This window comes from Coturnix japonica, chromosome 4, assembly GCF_001577835.2.
Source record: "Coturnix japonica isolate 7356 chromosome 4, Coturnix japonica 2.1, whole genome shotgun sequence".
In the NCBI taxonomy this organism is placed as follows: domain Eukaryota; kingdom Metazoa; phylum Chordata; class Aves; order Galliformes; family Phasianidae; genus Coturnix; species Coturnix japonica.
The window spans coordinates 8,668,287-8,689,602 of record NC_029519.1 but is presented as its reverse complement, the minus strand read 5'-3'; the positions used below and the strand labels follow the sequence as shown (position 1 = coordinate 8,689,602).

The 21,316-nt window shown below is 43.3% G+C and overlaps 1 protein-coding gene and 1 long non-coding RNA gene across 4 annotated transcripts in view; one reads left to right on the top strand and one right to left on the bottom strand.

The window, feature by feature from the left end:
• RPS6KA6 (ribosomal protein S6 kinase A6) overlaps positions 1-6,812 on the bottom strand; it is a 37,632-nt gene extending 30,820 nt beyond the window's left edge. For 2 of the 3 annotated variants that reach the window (XM_015860512.2, XM_015860510.2), the window contains exon 1: positions 6,545-6,812. In XM_015860512.2, coding sequence (XP_015715998.1) covers positions 6,545-6,625 — 81 coding nt within the window. In that variant the 5' untranslated portion in view covers positions 6,626-6,812. Of the gene's footprint in view, positions 1-6,167; positions 6,377-6,544 lie in introns of those variants that run through there. The other variant, XM_015860513.2, reaches the window with a different exon arrangement.
• A 92-nt stretch (positions 6,813-6,904) lies between these two features.
• Positions 6,905-20,156, top strand: LOC116653401. The gene is made up of 2 exons (XR_004307148.1): positions 6,905-7,815; positions 14,603-20,156. It is a non-coding gene; the product is annotated as an uncharacterized LOC116653401 (long non-coding RNA).
• Positions 20,157-21,316: the final 1,160 nt, after the last annotated feature.

Genomic DNA, 21,316 nt, shown 5'->3' with positions numbered 1-21,316 from the left:
ACCTCTTACACCGGATGCAGAAGCCTTGCACACAATACAGAAGCCAAAGCATTTCTTGTGCTGCATAACTTCTTTTTGCATGTCTTCTTTCAATTAGATACTTGGGGGGAAAGGAACACCCACTATACTCAGTAATGAATTAACTGCATGACGTAAAAGTTCATAGCAGATACAACTGCCAATCTCATTTCAAATGCCTCAGTGCTATCTGATTTACACTCACAGTTTTCATAGAATACATTCAAGCGTAAACTAACATGAAGCCCATCAAAGTTGTCCGAAAGCCAGCAATGAAAAGGGATTCCACTACAGATATTCATAAATATGATAACTCCTCACTCATGGACTCACACCTCATTTACTGTATGTTTTTACTCTCTTTAAATAAGGTAAATATTTATCAAGTTTTGTTACTTAAATTTAAGCTCTGGAACCAATATTACCGGCCACCAGAACTGCAGATACACAATGAAAACAGCAGCTTAACTGCAGATAATCTCACTGTTGCTGCTGGAACGAGCTTATGCATCAAAAACCTGTATGCTATTTGATCTACTCAGTTTCTGAGCATGCCACGCAAGCACACTTTCAGCTTTATGGCAAATCAAATACAGTAAGTTACTGGATTTTTATGGCAGGTAATCAAGTGTCATCTTAATTAATAATTTCCTCTCATACACTTTCCCCCTTCATTGTTGCTTTCCCCCCATCCGGTCTCTTTACAATTACAAAAACTGGGACTCCTGCCAATCTTGAGTCCGAAGAATTTTATGTTCAAGCACATAAATCTACTTCCACTGCCTGACAGACACACAGACAACTGTACTGCTGCCTTATTTGTTCATAAGTCCTGGTCACCATCCACTTAGAAGAGAAAAACAAACACCTGTCAGATCACAACTCAAGAGCTACTAGCTTGAAGAAACCACAAGTTGGTTAGTTATTCAATTAAAAAGCATCCAATGACAAAAATCAAAACATTACTACCCTGCCTAGTTACTGCTATTGGCCAGGTTTCAGTAACTAGAAGATTCCAGCGCTTCTCATATACTACAAGAAAAAAATAGAAATTAATTCTCAGTTCTCACCTTCACCAAAAAAGTACAAAATTCTGCTTCTTCAGACAAGCTCACCTTTAGTGACTTCAACACATAATTATAATCAAACACATAAAGGACAGATCTAGTTAAACTTCTAAGCGTGTAATTCCTTTCCGAACGTCTATGAACACAGAAATTGACTTTATTACCGAGAATTAGAAAGCACTCCCTCTTCATAGAGACCAGAGGAAAGAAAGCAAGTCCCAGTATTCCAGAAGACCCTTTCATCCTTGAATTGTTTCACTGTTCAGTACTTCTGAACTTCTACAATTAGCCAAGCAATCTGAAGATTAACTTGCGCTAAGATACCAACTAAACTCAGACACTGAGGCAAAAGTGAATGCTTTCCAAACAGAAAGTATCAAAATTAAATACCCTGCTCTGTTGATCAGTATAAAAGTGAACAGAAGTCACTGCACAGCAAGATGAAAACAAAGCTGAGGTCAGACAAGGTGGCAGGTAAGAGGCTTACCAGAGGTGCGGGCTGGGACCCAGTGCTGCAGTGCCGAGCTCTCTCTGAGTTAACTCAGTGTAACCTGCCTTCTAATTTAACGCAATGGGTCTCATGACTTGTTGGGACTACACCATATTACCTCAGGAGAATATCTAAACTTCTGAAGGCTAGTAATAGGCTTGCACACTATTGCACATGCTTTCCCTCAGACAATTATGGCAGAGCAGAGGAATCCCAGAATTACCAAAGGTCCGAACCATCTAACTCAATATACATTTTTCACACTGAGGACTTTTTAACTGTTTACATGCTGAATGGATCATGGTTTGAGAGGCCTGTAAATTCAGACCAGACAAACGGTCACCAAAAGCACCTCACTGAAATGAAAACCAGTGTGGCACAGGACACACTTCACCTCCCAATTTACAGAAGTATTTCCTGAAATGCTTATGCCAAGATTTTAAGGGAGTAAACTCACATTACCAGCCCCTTATTCTGAAGGCTTTGAAAAAATGACTTAGGAAAAAAAAAGTGTTAAGAAGACCACTTTTATTCTTCTCTTATTTTGAATTACATCTGCAAAGAGTTTGTGTTGCTAATTTAACTAGCAGTAAACTGGCTACTGAAGTGCATCTCATGAGACTGAACTGAGAAATGTTGGGTTTCTGTGTACACTCCAGCAGATTGACATTTTAATACTGATTTTAAGCACTGTCTAAAAACTTTAGGAACTGAAGCTTAAAGGAACTCGTTCTTACTATAAGACATCCACAACTTTGATAAAATAAATAAATAAATAAAATAAAAAAATATTTATTGTTTTGATAAAAACAATAGTTTATTGTTATTATACATTTTTATTTATATTTTAACTCTAGGTGTTGTTGTTGTACATGCATGGGGTTGCATTCAGGGCTCTTATGCCCTCAGGAGGGTCAAAGCACACACCCCAGGCTGTGCACTGAAGGCCAGCAGGCCTGGATTCCCCGGCCCTGCCACAGAGGCCAGATAACTCACACCCACTTTAAATATATCAATTGGCACAGGGAGATAGAACCATCCACCCTTAAATAAAGTGTCCCTAATTTCATAATTCCCAGGCAAACTTACAGAGCCCTTCTCCTGTGGAGAATGACATGTACATTCACAGAGGCTAACAAACCTTCAGCAACATATAATTACTGATTTTAAGGGAACATTTTGATCCTCCCATTATCAGATGCAGACCTATGCATGTCTTGTACTCGCTATCACTGCAGCAAGCCAAAACCCCGGCCATGAGCACAGGGACTGCCAAGTTCACCAAGGCCTGCAGCCCCTGACACTGCTGCCTGGCAGGGAACAGGCTGCAGCTGCACAGCCCAGCAAATAAAGCAAAAACACAGTCATTTTTAGGTAGAGCACTGTACACAATGTATTTCAAGTTTTATTCTTGATGCAATGAAGTAGTACATCAACATACATACAGAACTTCTATACATCAGAAGCTAACAGGTTGTACAAATCTAGATGGATTGGGAAGATTGAAGGGACTGAGCTGAGCCCCAGCCCCTCTGGAGACTCAGAACTCCTCCACAGCTATGTTCCAAAGCAATATACCAACCACTATTGCAGCACTTTCCAATGCAGAAAGACATTAATTGCTTTCCATTTAGGAGTATTACTGTGCTTACTTCTCCCATCTTCATTTAAGGCACTTAGTTCTTGTGAATCTTTATAAAGACTGGGCATTGCTGCAATGGCTGCAGGCCCTCAATTCACACGTTATGTGCAACTACGATTATGTTTTTTTTTTCTCCTTAGCACAACACTGCCTAATTGTGGAGATCTCAGAGATACACAGCACTAGGTAGCTGAGTCATCCACGTCACTGCCAGTAATTACTCACAAAGGAGTTATGCAACTCCTAGCACTGACAAAATTCAGTGGCCTTTGACAGACCACGATCTGAACACTCTTGAAAGGATGAGCTAAGAACATGGACCCAAACCAAAGATGTGTTGACTTAAATTGCCATGGACAGACTACATACAACAACAGCAGCAATGCTCAACTCACGAGCCCGCCTTCACCAAGGCTGCAGTGCCCAATGGAGCCCAGATTTCTAGCTGAATGCTTTTATTTCCAGTCACTTTGCTGTTCCAGCCTTGCCATTCTCGTCACTTGCAGACAATTAGGCGATTAACTTTAGAAGTATTTGCTTCAAAGACAAATAATTGAGTACGAGGTCACCTCTATGCAATTCACACTATTTATACACTCCTCATTTCAAACGCATGCAACACCACTTCTATTAAATAAGCAGAAAATTCAAAAATCGCTGCATTCTGCTAAATTCTGACTACTTTGGCACTTCAATGGCTTGACCAATAAGATGCTATCAAATACTGTCTTGTCCCTTTGTAGGTTGTTGTTATTGTCATAATCCACTCCAGTTGTCAATAATCAACACCTCCGATGTATTCTTTAATGACAATGAAAATACTCAGTAATCCTTTATTTGAAAGGAAACAAGTTGACTCAATATTTCAAGCTTCAATTGCATGACACTAACTCTTTTACCTATGCTTAAGGAATTACCATAGCTACAGAACTGCTTCACCAAGTGGCACTGTGAAACATAAGGAACATAAGAATAGACAACAACTTCCATGGTACACACATCTCAGCCTCAGCGCTACAAAGAAGCCCAAAAAGGACAAAATAATTCAATCTTTAAACTTCCTCCAAAAGTTCATGCTGCTTCTACACCTCCAAGAGTGAAAGGTTGTTTCCTACCTTCAAGATCACATTCTCCCTTTGCCAACTGTTTTTGGTTCATCAAGTTGTCACAAGTGCTTCTTCACTGGAAACGCACTTATTTCTAATAAAGTCAATCTAAATTTAGCCAACAAACAGATTCCTTGGAGAGCACCGTTACTCTGATTCTTCCTCCTACAGTAAAACTAATGGAGACCTGTGCTAAGCGCAAGTAATTTTGTCCTTAAAATATAAAAGCAATTTCTCAGTGATACTATTTGACCATAGCTCCAGCAAGTCCAAGGTCACCCAGACCTATCAAATTGCAAACATATGGTTATATGAAGCATTGTAAGCAATACTTCATTTTAGAAACATGAATCAAATCACCTTCGTTAAATCCTCAGAACCAACTAGCATAGAAGTCCAGCAAGCTGGAAGTGCTACATATCCCTGAGATCCACCTGAGATAAAGCGTTATGACAATAGTAATTATTTGCTAATGTAACCCGGGAACTGAAGAAACTGGTTTTTGAATAAATGAATAGAGGTCTTAAATACCTCCAGCCAAATCTAACAAGGACACGATGTCTCCTTTTAATCACAGCACACTGAAACAGTTTTAGTTGGATACTGTTAGGTAAGCAGTTCCTGCAGGAGCTGGAGAAAAGTGCAATTCAATAGCAACTGTTGCAAACACTGAGCTGCCGGTCGGACACCCATCACTCAGTGCACCCCCAGATCCTCCTGTCTGGTGTTCCTGCCAACACTGAACTTAAAGCAAATCCTGGGTCTGATGAATGAGCATGAACTCAGTGCTCTGAAAGCAGCACCCATGGTGGTGCAGCGGTATTTGTCCAGCCAGAATCTGCTCTGAGATGGGCAATAACCACGGTTAAGGCTCCAAGTGCAGCACTTGAACTTCAAGTACTTTAAAGCTGAATATATCGCAATACTCTTAAAAAGCAGCTGACTGGTGCCAAGAAAGTTCTCAGATCTGCAGTAAACCTCATGCCTACTATTTTCACAAAGCCCTAATAGTTATAAGTAAGCTTTAATACTCATGGTGACTTTTTAATCCCTACCTGTAGCTTCACCAGCATAATTAGGATGTTTCTATTACTGAGCTACATGGATTGTGTTAATTATGGGATCATTAGAATATTTAAAGTGCAGCACCGTGTCCAGTAATTGCATTGCTTTAACATTGTAGACACAGCAGTACAAAACTAAAATAAACCCAGAATCTTGAATGTCCTGGCTTCATTCCCACTGTGAATTACTGAGTTTTCCTTTTCATGCACATACATTGACGCTGAGAAGCGAATTTCAACCTGATCTTATAAAGGCGAACACATCACTTGTCCCAAAAGTGAAACACAGGCCTACGTCACACACTTTGCACACAGTGATGGGCTGCTATAGAGCTCTCACTCATGATAAGACAAGACTCCTGCACCGCAGAAAGCAAGTCCAACCAGTTGGGAGCAGCTCCTTTCAGATATCATCTTCCATGCGTCTAAGGAGCAATCTTCCACTTGTCATAGCTGACAACACAGCAATGTAATCCCACGCTTCTGATTTACAAGTGCCAAAGTTTCAATACCTGAGCGTTGCTTTCTGCTCGATGTAACACATGACCGGAGCACAGAGCCGGGCCAGCTTTAAGGCTGCATTTGGCTCTGACTCCTGGGCACACACACTGAGCAGTGCCTCTGAATCCGTCCCTCTTAGTGACCTCTTGCTCTTAGTACAGCACAGAGACACCCAGAGCCACCAGCACGACTAAGCAGGAAGTTGGACCAACTTTCCACGGTGGCTGAGACCACAAAACTGAGCCCGATACCAACCAAAGCTCCCGAGCTGCTCCGTACCTGGCACCGCTCCCTACGGGGACACGCAGCACAGCAGCTCCAGGGCAACTCCCCGCGTGCCCTCAGCGCTCAGCCCCGGGCAGCGGAGCTTTGTCACGGCACCGAGCGCCGGGCACGGCTCGGGCCGCGAGGAAGTGGCGTCGGCCGCGGGCGGAGGAAGCGGCGGGGCCGTGCCGGGTGCGCGGGGGCGACAAGGGGAACCGGCTGCGAGGTGCCGCTCCGTGCCGCACCGCACCGCGCTCCGCCCGCCCTCTTCCTCCTCCTCCTCTTCCAGCCCTTCCTCCACCTCCTCCTCCCGCCCCCGGCCCCCGGCTCCCACGCGGCCGGGCAGAGCGGAGCAGGTGCCCGCGGGTCCGTCCGCCCCGCCCCGCACTGACCTCTCCGCCGCTCACGTACAGCTCCATTTTGCGGCACGGCTCCGGCTCCTCCGCGTCCTCCAGCGGAGCGCACGGCACCATGTCCCGGCTGTGCCCTGCCCGCCGCTCTCCTCCTCACCGGGGGAGCCGCCGCCTCCAGCCGCCTCCGCGCATTCCCCGCGGCTGGTCCGGAGGGGCGGCTGAAGGGAAGCGGGCCGTAACGGGCCCCGTGCCCACGCACCGCGGCAGAAGCTCGGGCTACCGCTGCTGCCGGCCGGCGGGGGCGGCTCCGCTGTGCGCTGCCCCGCGCACACCCCCCAACATGGCGGGCAGCGGGGGCGGGGACTGCGCGGCACGGGGGTGACGTCAGCGCGGGACGGAGAATCCCAGCATGGCGGCGGGAGGGGGAATGTGAGGAGATGTGAGATGTGAGGAGATGTGAGATGTGAGGTGAAGGAGCGGGATGGAGCCGGCAGTGTATTGCGGGGCTGCGTTAAATACAGATTTAAAGCAGGCTTGGTCAGCCTTGTCCATAAAGCTGATGCTTTAAGAAGGATCCTACGAACATTGTGTTCCTTCATCCGGCAACTTTTCCAAGTAAGAATATTCTATTCAGGCCGGTTTCTTCCGTTCCCCTCCTGCTGACAGTTAATGATATGGAATCTGAACCATGCTGACAATGGCAAGTGCAGCGGCTCCACCCTAGAAAGCAAAGCAGACAAAGCAGAGTGACCATGGGATACATGTAAAGTATCCAGCTCAGCAAGATCTATATATTATATATATATATATATATAGACCATATAAAAGCAAAGTCTGAGCAAACTGCCCAAGCCAAAACTGAAATTTTTATCCTGTGGTGGTTCTTAAGGTGGTTTTGGGGTGGGTACAGTTAATTTTGTAAGTCGAGTCTATTCAAATTCATCATTATTTCACCTTTAATCTTTTGTACAACACAGTTCAACAATACTTGCGCTGTGTGAGCAGTGCAGCTCTTTCCTATCGCGTGGATGAATTTACGTGGGTACAAAGCCTGCTTCTGTTAACACGACTTTTCCCCTTCGTGTTAGAGAACAGAACTGTCCTGAGACACAGAGAACGTTGAGTTGTGTGCTTGTGTCTGTGCCAGATCTGTACAGGAGCAGGACCTGATTTACACACAGCTCAGGTGCTCTGGAGGGTGTGCTCTCACTCTGATGTCAAAGAGTGCAGTGTTTTCATCCTCAGTCCAGGGTCACCGTTGTATCTGATCAACCTTTACACACAGCATCATTTGATCTGGTTCTGATAAGGTAAATGTTACAGCAAGATTTTCTTATTTCTACAGACTAATATAACAATGGCAAACCTTTCTATATTCCTTGATAAAGTTACGGAAGAGTATAATCAGAAAATACTTAATCAACGTTGAGTTTGTCTGAATATGCAATATAAATGCGAGTCCATAACCCATTCTATTTATACTGATATTTTAAAAACGCAAATAAAGCCAAGCTCACATATGCACTTACAGAGAGATGATATAAAATACATTATAAACATCTTGATGTTGTTAAACAGTTCATTATGTCGTGTGCCCCACCCTACTGAGGAGAGAGAAGTCAATTACGTGGAAAACAGCAAGAACCACTTTTCTACTCAGTTATGGTTATGCTGAATGCACGAAGTGAAGAGGCACTTACTGAATTCCTGCCTCAGCTTTATGATTGTATTTTTACAATTACATCTTCTGTACTTTTGCAGCAAGTTCTCAAAAAGCCTGTTTATGCATAAGAATGCAAACCAATTTAAGTGATGACGGTCATTGTACAACACCCTAAGAAAGAGCCTTTCCACTTGCTATTTCACTCTCATTTCTCAGGCTATTACAGAGGAGTAGCCAAGTAGCCCCATGAGACAAGTCTGGCAGCAAACTTTGCCACTTTTACCCAAAATGAGCTAAAGAAAATTCTCAGAAAACACAGTACATCTCTGCTGGTCACACTGCATCAACAACAGGGAGTAAAAGCTGTATGGGCACAGCGAGTGAAACTTCAGCTAGACACTTTATGTAAATTTCTTTGTTTCACTTCATACTCTGGAGTTGTTCTTCATTTCAAAATGTGTTTGGAATTCTAATATCCTACAGTATAAATTATTTTATTTTGTTGTTCTTTTTTGCAAACCTGGGCGAGTGCTTTAAACTGACACATCTCAGACAGTCACATTAAAGATCCAGTGTCCTTTTTCTAACAGTGGCCAAGGAAGCAGGTGCCAGACAGAAAATGCAAACAGGGTGAGCAATACCTCACAGTAATTCTCCAGAATTTGATTTCAGCTTCCACCAGTTCAGGTTTCTTGAGCCATGGATGCATATTATGCAGAATTATTCTTGATTGAGATTTCTTCCATGAATTTACCCAAGCTGCCTTGAATCTCTACATTTTATCAACAATAACATCTCACCAGTTCCACATCTGTATCTTACCTCAAGAAGTCTCAGTTTAAGCCTACTGCTTAATTTCATCTGTTGTTCCCCAACTGTACATTGCAAAGGAGAGGGATTAATCACTCTCTTCTCATTGTTCATGACTGTACGTGTGGTGTATTTCCCACCTTCACCATCCTGCGGTGCTCTTCTCTGTTGCCCAGGCTAAGCTTCCTGATCTGTTCAGTCAGCCATGAATGGAGGTAGGGATTTTCTCAGTACTCATTTTCACTAGTGATCTGGAAGTCAATATAAAATAGCTACCAATAGTGTGCACAAATTACAAAGAGAAAGGAAAGTAATGAGCAGTCATTAGCTATCAAAGTCCTCTGTGGGATGACAAGCAACTCAAAGCAAATTACAGACTTACCACAAGGGCTGGATAGACAAGCAGCAATCTGGTGAAGAGGGAGTTTGTCCTACTTCCATAAGCACTACTGCAGAGACAGAGTCTTGGGTTTCATGTATAGTTTTGGAGTCTGTGCTTGGAAAAGCACAGCAACAAACCACAGAAATACTCCAGCCTCTACTTAAAGACTTACTGTGGAAAAACCAAAAGGACCAGCTTTATCAAACCCGTACTCAACAACAAGAATTTATTGGGTAGCACAGTTCCCTTTCCAAGGAAAGAAAACTAGAGCAACTGTATTTATGGTATAAACACCTGAGCTTCGCTGAGGCAAATGCAGGCCAGAGAAAGTATTTAAACATTGAAATGAATTATGACAACAGTCTGAACACACCAAGAGATGACGAATCTGCTACCAGCAGTTGATCCTACTTTTTAAAACTTACTCTGACTTACTTCAGTATTTTCCAAAACTTGCTTTGTTATTTTTTTTCAGACCAGCCCAATCCTTGAAGCTGAAGCCAAACCTGAGAAATCCAGCTCGAATTCACAGCCAGTTTTATCCCAGGGCCCAGAACAAACCATTATGATGTTCCACCATGCAAATGTATCAAAAATGATGAATACTTGAGGAATTGATGGCATCTAAAATCATCATGATCTCAATATCCATGCAAGGTTTTGTGACAGCATTGTGTTACTTTTACAATGGTCCGGAGCCAAAGCTGTTGCCAGTCCCTAACTTTAGGTAGGAACCTACATATCAGACCACAGGCTTCAAACCAGTATCATAATCATCTCAGGTGAAAAGAAGTGTTCCCATTTTGGAAGGTTATAATTAAAGAAAAATGTCTCAACCTGAAAAATTAAATAGGGACTTAGTAGCTGTCAGCAGTCATGTAGTGGTAGTTGTTTGTGTCTTGAGGCATAAATAGACAAATAAATATATTAAATTTAGTAATTGCTTTCCCCTTGCTGTGGAACAAAAGGACATGTCTGCATGAGTAATCGCTGTGTTCCTGGTAATGCAGAGTAGGTTGCTGAATACCACTTCAGTCATACCAGTTTAGGTCTTCGGATAATTGCTTTAAGTCATAATTTCAGAACACTCACTCCTGGAGAAAATCAGCTCACCCCCAGCCCACTGCCTTTCTCCTGGCTTCTGCTGGTCAGTAGAACTTGGATTGATTGCTATTTTTTCTCCGCTGTTATCAAGGTTATTTTCAAGCCATCTTGACTTTGCTCCTGTTCCAATTGGGACACAACTTGACTCATCAGTTCTTTATTTGGAATCCACATCACATTTCTTCACTTCATCACTTCTCCCAGTGAGGTCGTTTGTTTGTGGCCATTCAATACTTCATTCAAGTGCCGATTTCTCGATTTGATTCATTTTCATACCATCCTGCGCACAGAGTCTTTCTTAAAGGCACAGTTAAGCCAAGTATCTATTTTGCAGAGGGATGACAGGATATAAACATATGGTAAAAGCCAAGGACGTTCTGAAATGCATTTCAGAACATGTATCTGAAGCCCATATTCTTTTTCCATTAAAAATGGTGAACGTATTCATAATAACATGATCATTCTCTAAGTAATTGCCATCAGGAATTTAATTTAAACCTCATTTGACTGACATTTCTTGTTTGCAAGGTATCTATTTTAGGAATAATGCCTTGCTAGTATATCTCTCTTCATCTTAGTCATGACTGATAACAGAATAATCATCTCAACTACTTTCCTTTTCTTTCCCCACATAATGGCTTCACTGCATTTTTACATACCAAACAGACAAGAATAGAAACAATTAGACAAATAACAGTATTATATGCAGATGAGCAGGTAAGTGAATAGATCTTGCCTGAAACTCTATCCCAGCCTATATATCAGGCTGAGGCCCCTTTTTAGTCACATACGGTTTGTTTAACAGACTAAGGGAAGATACATATTTTTCTCTGTAGCATGTCTGTAACTCACATTACTTTAAATTGGCGTTACATGCTTGTATTAAATCCAGAATTCCTACATGCCTTAACTCCTTACTGCTCTTTACTTGTCCTTCTGCTTTAGCATGCTGCCCTTAAAGAGCTGACTGTACAGTCTGGTCAGTGCTAGCTGCTAACACTACCGGCAAAGTCAGAGCTATTTACCCCACTCACATTGAGCTTTCCCAAGATAAATCTGAAGCCAAATTTACAGCTGTAACTTGTTTTTGAACACTATCTTTCATACAGGGAAATGCCACAAAATGCTTCACTGTTCATTTCGTTGTTTCTTCTCCCACTTTAATAAAGAGCAGTGGTCGTAGGGCAGCTGGATGCTCAGTTTAAAAAGGACATTACTTGTTACTATTTCCAGTTCTTGGTAATATTTGCTCATTTGCCATAAATCTACAAGGACAAGGAACTAGAAAGAGTTTTCAACAAGTTGACTTTGACACTGGACGAGCTGCTTCTCCTTCTAACGACAAGCTGTCACTGGCATTGATCAGTAGCCATGGCGGAACAGATGTAAGCAGTAGAAAATGACAGATGAACAGACTTCTTAATGATAAGGAAAAAATACAGTCCAAACCATCTGAGAGGCAGATTCTCATTGGCTTTAGTGGGAGAGGGTTGTTGTTTTTTTTATTTAGTAAATATTGTGTATTGGCTTCAGTGAGAAATGAGAGCACTTAACAAAGGAAGCATCTAATAGAATGAGGTCAGACTTTTAAAGAATGGCTATTACCCAGCACAGCAGAACATCAGCAGGTCACTGGAGAGTAAACAATAAATAACTTTCTGTGAACAGGAAGAATAATGCTGGCAGGAGGCGCCCTGAGCACCCTAACCAGGCTACAAAAGGCCAGTTCTGGACTGCTTTAAGTTTGCAGCATTCATGCAGTCAGTGATGCTTCAATAAGAACAAGCAAATTAGAATTGAGCCCAGTATCTGATACAACAAGACTCAAAGGAAGGAGAGTATATAGAGATGTAGAGTCTTGCTGCTAAAGCACTTCTATTACGCAGACCATATTAAAGGGGATGGGAAGGAGGCAAAGGCCGCATCAAAATTAAATCCTCCAGCAATGATCTGGCAGTGCTATTCAGTGAAACCTCAGTAACTTCACAAACGGGATCTCTCCTTCTCTAGCAGTGAAGGCAAGATGTGATTGCATCACTTTCTTGTAGGGGTAAAGCCTTCAGTCTGTGTCTCCATGCTGCAGCCATGGTAGTGCCCCAGGGCTGGCTTTGCACCTTTTCCCCTCCCCAGCCAGATGGGTATTGCATGAATGGATGCTTAACACTCTACAGAAACACCAGAGCATCTTATGGCTGGCTAAATAAAATCCTACTTTTATTAAGTGCCAGGTTTTTAAACTTGTAATTCTGAGCATCAACGTTTATGTAACAGAAGAACAGCTGCTGCTATTTTTTCTAGCAACCAACACTGTTTAGCACCAGTTTTGGAAGGACGACAAAAAGCACCAGAGCTGGACTCTTAAAAAGAGAAGGATCTGATTTCTCAATATAAAAAAAGTAATACTTACTGTTAAAATACGTCAACTGTAACATAAGGAAAAAAAATAAAGGAAAGAATGCTGGGTTTGTGTGGGAAGGGAGTATATTTAAATCCAAAGTGAACGATGTACCTTGTAATTACAGGAGCATTTGAAAGAGATAGTCGGAATTAAAAGACTTTATCAATTTATAAAATGTACGTGTGTATAAGTGCACACAAATGGAGGCAGATGACAAAAGGCTGAAGTTCAGATCGGCCCAAAGAAAGAAATCTGCCCCATTAAGTGAAAGCTGAAGTTGCTGAGCTCAGCAGGAAGGGCTATAGGCAGGATGCGGCCAGGACAGCAGTTCTGGAACTTGAGATTTAATGCTAAATTAGTATCTGTAGAGCACCATAAGTGCCTCCCAACGATTCCTTTTTAAAGCACACGAACTCTGAGCTCTTAACAATCAAAAACGAAGCGCCCTTCTAAACTCTGAATTACCGAACAATGGATGTTTAAGAGTAATTATGAAGCTTGCAGTAACAGAAGTAACATATTTCTTGTGTTATGACAAAATCCTCATGGCTTAATGCATTTTTATAAGACAGTTATAAAGTATTTTATGGTTTTACACACGTTTTACATCCGTCTATTAATATTGCTTACTTCTCTTACTGGATGGTAGATATTTTCCCTCAGAGATTATTCCGTCTGTTTTAACTGCTACAGATAAACCTGTGTCTCCATTTAAAGTAGGGAGATGGCATTTTTCAAGCAAGGAGTGTGCTTATCTAAACATAGAGCTGGCACAAGACACCTACAGATCCATTACAAAATTAGATAGGATTTCAATGGGGCAAACATTGTCTTCTTTTCCAGTAGAGAAGAACGTGTTACCATAAAGCTTTTTACATTAAAAACTTTCCTTCATAAGACATCGCATAGAGTGCTCAGCATTTCCTCCCAGCTCCCCAGGTCACGCTGACAGCCCTGCATAACACAGTGATAGATAGAATTGTTGCTCCTTGTTTGTTCACTTGTTTGTCCAGCACTAAACCAGCACTTCCAGCTCTTTGCAAGTTGCTTTGAGACTCCAGGAATTCTTTTGTTTGTGCTATTGTCCAAGGGACATCTACACTTCATTGTACCCTATGGAACTGGGGAAAGGAGAGGTCACCTACAGCACAGGCTGCTGTCTGCTGAACCAGCACTTTACCAAATACTGCTGCGAAAGAGGGTGGTTAACTTGCAGGGATTGGTGGTTCAGTTTGAAAAGCACCTGCTGAAACAGCTGCTAATGCATTTCCCTTCAAAGTCCTTTAAATATTTGTGAGAAACAAGAGCTTCTCCATGGCATCGGCTTCTCTGTGCCTTGGAAACCTCCACCTAACAGCAACACAGGAATGCTGGGCATAGCCCTGCCTGAACAGACCTCCAAGTTCGCTGACAAGTGGACAGGTTCAAGAGCTTGTTTCATCAGCAAATCCTTCTCACCTTGGGAAGGGTTAAGTTGGAGAACATTTCAGCTTCTTGTTCTGTGTGTGGGTGAGCGCGGGGGCTTGTTTTGTTTTTGAGCAGGAAGTCGTATTTTGAGCTCTTACCGACTGCTTTAACCCCCCAAATGACAAGCACATTGATTGGCCCTAATGCAATCCCAAGCTCAAGCTCCTCTACGCTTTTATCTTCATCCCACAATGTATGTAAAAACATCTTTCTTCTGCTTTGTCTCCATAGGAGTGCAATGCTTCTCAGTTTTTGTCTTAATTTCTTTTCTAGCCTGCTGAAAATGAAGTACATTGCGTGCTACCGACTCAGCTGTTTTGCCTCCAGACCGTCCATCTTTCAGCTGGCATCGATTTCACACAGAGCTGCTAAAACCTTTTTGCGCGATCCTGAATGTTTCCTGAGAGATTCAACTCTCTGGGGACTTCAAGACTCCAGTCTGACATGTGGGTTGTTGAACCGCGGCGCCGTGTATCCAGAAAGCTCCCTGACACAGCACCTGGGCATGGTCTGCCCCAGTCATGGAAATGCGAGGAACTGATGGTGAGAACAGCAACGCTTCCTAAAGAAATGGTGAATAACTTTGCCAAGGGGAGCTGGTCACTGCCCCTTTGTTTTTATGAACAGTCTGGAATTGCACTTAAGCAGCTGTATGTGGTCAGGATGTTAACCAGCTATACAAAAGAAAGCCAGCTCAGGAGATGAAGCAGCAACTTGAAGGCCCTGCTGCAATGCTGACAGCACAGTGACTCAGACAGATGCCACCCACTGAACCTCCTTGGATGCTGGGCTCCACCCCGCAGCCTCCTTGGATGAGATGCAACAGATGCACACGCTTCCCTTCCCATGCACGCATTTCCAATTCACACAGAGAGCGATGAGTGTGTATATATACACACACACACACATTATACATCGACATTTAAATATAATATACCGCCAGAGTTCTGATTTTTTAAATATCTGAAGGATGTGGTATCTTGGAAACCAATTGCTTCAAGTTGCCCAAATCAATTACAGAGTGAATCAACACATTGCTTCAGCGTGGGAGTAGCGAGCAGCTGGTGATGCTGCTGTCCCCATCCTCGGGGGATGCGGGGCTCTGCCAGCCCCCAGGTGCCCACCCCCAGCCATGCCCAGCACTGCAGCCACAGGGCAATGGGCACAGAGTGAGCAGCTGCAGGGAGTGCTCAGTGTGACACCATGGCTGGTGCCTTCACTTGGAAGGTGTATGAGGGTCAAAGAGGGGATAATCCATTAAACAGTATACAGAGGTGATTTAACTCCTTGATATGAGTATTTGCGCTCAGCTGAATTATTTCATTACCTGACTGCTCAGCAATCAAACCAAAGCAATCCGCCAAGCATTATTTTCTCATATTTTCTCTACTGACGTCATTCAGGCAAATAAGATTCTGCAAATGAAGTCATGTGTGTTTGTCCTATTTCCTAATGAGGGAACATCATAGTGGGCACTGAGTGAGCTCATAGCACACTGACGTCAGCAGGAGATGACATTTCCAGGGCAGCACTTGGAGATTTATGATGTAGATAAATGAACATTTTAACAGAGCTGAAATCAGAAAGCTGTGGTTCTGAAGCGCGATCCTGAGGCACGAGAAAGGATATACGTTCATTTCTGACAGCCCTGAGCTCAGCCGGGAGGCAGAAGGCAGAGCTAGAAGGGAGTCTGCCTCCAATACAGGGGTGGTCACCAGCTCCTTATTGCAACTCCGAGTGTGTTGGTTTTGTTCCCCTCAGATCGGTTTTGCTTTTAACTAATGGTCCAGAACTGGGATTATATGGCTTGGAGAGTGTGGGATGCTGAGAGAAGAGATTGCTGAGCTAAACAGTTGGCAGAATTAAGAGAACCAGAAAGACACGTGGGCATAAAGAAATAATTCACTATTAAACTGCTGGCAGAATTCATGAAGTGTGTTTGCAGTTAAGATCACAGTGAGCCATTTACTCGCTGTTATTGGAAATAAGGCCCACCAGCAAAGGCAGTTTGCTTACAGTGGCTTTGCAAATACGACAGAGCAAGAAGCTGGTGGGTCTTGCTGCTCTCATTCTTCTGCATGCTGCGTGTCCGAGAGCTCTCTGGGTAACTGCTGAGTTAAGTGGTGCAGGAGCAGCAAGGATTCACCTCCTGTTTCATCCACACAGACTTGAGAGATAAAATCCAAGGGCTGATGCTGTTTTCTGGGTTAGGGCTTTACGTACAGCTCCTCTTGCCCTGAAATACTGCTTCCCTTCAGGAGGAGGCAGATGATGCAGCTGGCCTCCTGCCCAAATACTAACAGTGCATTTTTGTTTCCAAGGCCTTCCAGGCCAAAAGACAGCGCTGGTTCTAGCAAGTGCCAGCACAGGAGCCCTCCCACAGCCCCGTCCCTGTTCTGAGGCCAGCTGTACCCAAAACACTGGTGAAGGAAGAGATAACAGACCTTGCACCGACTTTCCCATCGAACAGAAAGGAGCACAGAGTTGCAGAAAGGCTGAGAGCAGGAAAAACCTTCCTGCAAAAAAAGCAGGAGCTCCTGCTTCGCAGCAGCACAAAGCGAGAGCCCCATTTGCCAGAGGGTGGCACGAGAGGCCGTGGGGCAGCTTTTACCTTTCTGAGCAGCACCTGGCACCACAGCCACAGCTTCAATGCGTCACCTGGAGCAGCTCCCGGGGCACCTACACCTTCACTTCAACTGTGGAAGCGCATCCCTCTGCTGAAGGACAGCACTGACACAAGTTTTCCAGACCTCTTCCTCGGTTACAGCCAGCTTCTTACCCATACAACACAAGCGTTGTGAACCACAACAGCCGGAAGCATTTTTCCCCTCTTACTGGGAGTTTTCTGCCGCCAGGTGGCAATAGAACCACAGCCAGCATCCCCCGCTACTCCAAAATAAAGAAATAAAGAAACGAAATAGAACCTAATTTCAGCGTGTCCCACAACCCTGTTGTTGTCGGACGTGTTTTCCTCCTGCTCATTTCTCTGCTTTTCTGACTTCCAACATCTCCTCCGCATCCCACCCACATAAGCCCATAACGGCCCCTCCGCACCAATGGCTTCTTGTTCGTCGTTTTCTATGGGCACGTGAGGTCGGATTGGGTCTTAATGCCGCGTTTTGGATGAATTCAGTCACTTTCATTCACATCCGTTTTGTAGGTAATTGTAATCACACGGAACTGAAGTTTAAAGACCAACAAATGAGGTGAGCACGCGTGTGCCCGCACAGCACAGAACAGCCAGCCAAAGCTCTGCTGCCACCTGCTTGAAATAAAGCGATATAAACCGCACCAGAGCGACTCCTTACACAGCCGACAGCTGCAAACACGAGAGCGCAAAGTAATTCCTTGGTGCCTTTTGGGGTCCCTCCTCACCATCACAGCACAGGATGCTGCTGAGGAAGGAGGTGCCAGGAATAAGGGTGTCCAGCTTTGCACACGTCGGGCGTTAAGGCGACAAACAGAGAAACCAGAGAACGTGGTGTAGGAAAAGGAGTTCGTTCACCTTTATTTCATTTCGCCACAATCCCAAACGTGACAGACGTAGAAAAATATCCTTGAGTCTCGTAGACAAAGTTACCAGCGCTAAATAGCCCTTTGCTCTGACTGGGCGCTACAGATACGTTTGTACAACGTTCCTTCCTCTCTTTCCTACAGAGGAAAAGCCGTCTCTAACCGAACACATGCATACGGGGTATCTTCCAAATGGAACCAAATCAGCATCGGGAAGAAACAAAATCTCATGGTGCACTTGGAGGAGAAAACAACTGAGAACAACCACAGGAAAGGAGTCATTAACCAAAGACATTTCAAAGCAAATCCTGTGAACCGTCTGTGGGTAAGTTAAAGTCTCTGTGGCACAACTTCTCAGCAACAAATTAAGGCAAAGACCGACATCTTATATAAAAATAGCTGAGCAGGCTTCTGGAGAAGGAAATGAGCATCTCTGTTAATACAGCATCATAAATACCCTTACATGGACTGAACAACCACAAGAAAAGAATCAAGATAAACACATGGTGTTATTTCACCAGGCATCCATCTCTCCAATAAGCCAAGATCGAACATCCTGGACTACAGCAGAGGTACATCAGGTCAAGACTGATAGTGGTTTGTTTTGCTAAACATACAGATACAGATAACAGGGATGCAGTACAAACACTAACGTATCACATTGAGCCACTCAGCCTACAAGCCTTGCTAGATCGGCCCAGAAGGAAATCACCCTCATTTTAGGATTGCTTTTAGTTGGTTAATACAGACCAAGGTTTAAACTTCCTGAAGAAAAACGAAACCCAATTGTGAAATTAAAACAGAAATCATCGCGGCAGAAGATTCACCACCTCTTCATAAATACAGCAGCTTGTTTATATGCCAGGATCGGGCACCTTGGTTCTGCTGCCTCCCCACGTGTTTCATAGACACAGACATGGGGGCAATGATGGGGACTTGCTTCTTTTTAAGATTACATTAAATGTCTGTGTTTACACGGGAGCTGTAGCTTGCTCCTGACCCATTTTAATGTCACGTTTGCTTACAAGCAAATCCAAATAGATCTTAAAGGTTTTTATGCATATGGTTATTAAAAAAATAAATAAAACAGGAAATGAAGATACCAGAAACTAAAATACGAGAGCGTTCTTTCCAGATGTTGTACCTCAGAAAAAGCAAAATCCTGCCCCTTGTCATCACATCACTGAGACTGACCCGTCCCTCTCATCAGTTCATCTGTGGTGCATTAAGAAACGTCACATAGTCATTTGGTACCAGAGTATTTCTAAGTGTAATATTCATTCCTTACAATAGCTGTACCACAACCCGCACAGCTGGGAAGATTCACTGCGCTGCCCTTAAACATTAATAGAAATATTCACTACCGTTAACATATGCTGATCTTTTTTCTCCCAAAGATCACATCTTCGTTATTTCCCTGTCCACAGACTGAGACAAATTACATGAGAGAAAAACAGAACAAAACCCAAACCGAATGTTTCACACAACTAAAAAACAGGCACAGAGTTAGAGGATGCGTGTTGGAAATAATTTATTGCCTATAAAAGCTTTTTTTATTTTATTTTATTTTCTTAATTCACATTTTCTGTGTTGTTTTAAAGGTGGTGTTAACGTTTCAGAGGTAGTGTGTGTAAAATGAAATACAGAACTGGAAAAGATTTACTTCATTCAGTAATACAGTAAAACGTTCACCGTAACCAAAGCTCTGACCTGAAACCATTTTCCTCACAGACATTCTTAAGCATCTTTTATTGAGAATGAATGCATTTCTGCCTAAATCCCACACCCACCACTGCCCCTTTCACATCTGCTGCCTTCTGACCACCGTGCCAGCCACCACCTCACAGACACAAACACTCTAGCCAAGAGTGGAACCCTATTTATTCTACCACTGAAAGCGCTTTACGGTACCGCTTGTTTGATTTGCTCCTAATTTTTAACATTTGGCTCATGTGCCAAAATGTTCATCACACCATAAAACATCTCCTCTTTGGCCTGGCATCTGACAACTGATCAACTTATTAAGTGTTAGGATGATTTGGGGCAGAAAAGGCGGAGCCCTGAAATGAAGGCTGAACATCAGGCAGCTGCCAGTCCCCCCAATGCGTAAAGCAGCCTCATAGCTCCCAGCTGATCCGAAGGATCTGGGCAGCAGGACTGGAGGTAGTAAATTAAGCTTTTGGTTGCTACGTTATGGATTCTTCATGGTTCAGATATTCTGTGTGCTATTCCATTTATGCATATTATTTCTGTCTTCTGTCACTATCCTGAGACCAACAGTCAGCTATGACTACAGTACCTCTGGAAAAGTCAGTGTTGTGCATTATCATCTTCAACATCACCAACAGGGCAGTGCTATGGAGACCCCACATCAGATAGCTGATGAATTCTGAGCAGTAACTTCTGCAATAAAGATGCTCATGATACGGCTGATTTCTCCTATCGTTTCAACTCTATCAACAACAGTAGATATTGCTGCCTGTTTGGTGAGCAGACCTGATGAGCTGCTTCCCGAGTTTAGAAGATGAAGCTGTAAGTTAATACATTCCTTTCCTCTTCCTCAGAGGACTGCAGAGCCCATGATCTGCTTGTCATTTTCAGACTTTTTATTGCCTTAGCAAAAAAAGAAATAGTTGGAAAGATTAAAGTGCAGTGTTGCTTCAAGAACGAAGTACTCAAGAAATTTGACACTTGTACAGTACATCTGTTCACGTACTTTTAAATCTGCCAAAATTTACCTATTAGAATATTTACTATCGCTCTCTCCTGCTAGACCTAAAGACTTGACAGAAGCATCATCTGCAGGGAAATGAAAAGAGGCATAGCTTCAGGAAACAGCTTTCTGAAGTATAAGCAAGCTTGATAGCATCAAAGAATTTCAGTGCTCCCTAAGGAAGGGAGAGCATCCCGTTTCTGTTTTTAAGCGTCTCTTCTGAACTACCTTCTTCCACTTTGCTTTCTTCAGAAAGACACACTTAATCATTCATATTCCTACAGATGCATCAGGAATAAAGAACACCTGCAAAGTCGTCTTCCATGGACAAAGCAAATGAGAGCCATAGCAGAGAGACAATGAGAACATCAATATGTGGCACATCTGCTGTTGTCGCTATTCAAGCTGCAGATCCACATCAGTGAGATAGCAGAGCGAGGCTTATTTCTTTCATCATGACACAACACAATATTAACTCTCTCTGTCACATAGTCTACACAAATATGTGTTCTGTGGTCATCCTCTGATCAGAGGCAGTAAACACAGACCAAAACCTTAAGCAAGGCCTGGGCCCAGACAGTTATCACCTACCATCTTCCATCATCTAAAGCACCTTCAGAGCAGACATCAGTATCCTGGTGACCCTGTACTAGAATCTGATGCTTGTCAGCACAACTGCTAAGACAAAGCTGGCCAGGAAAATGGATAGCAACAATGGCAAACTCCCTCAACACTGTTCTAAGGCCCAGTTAGATGCAGGA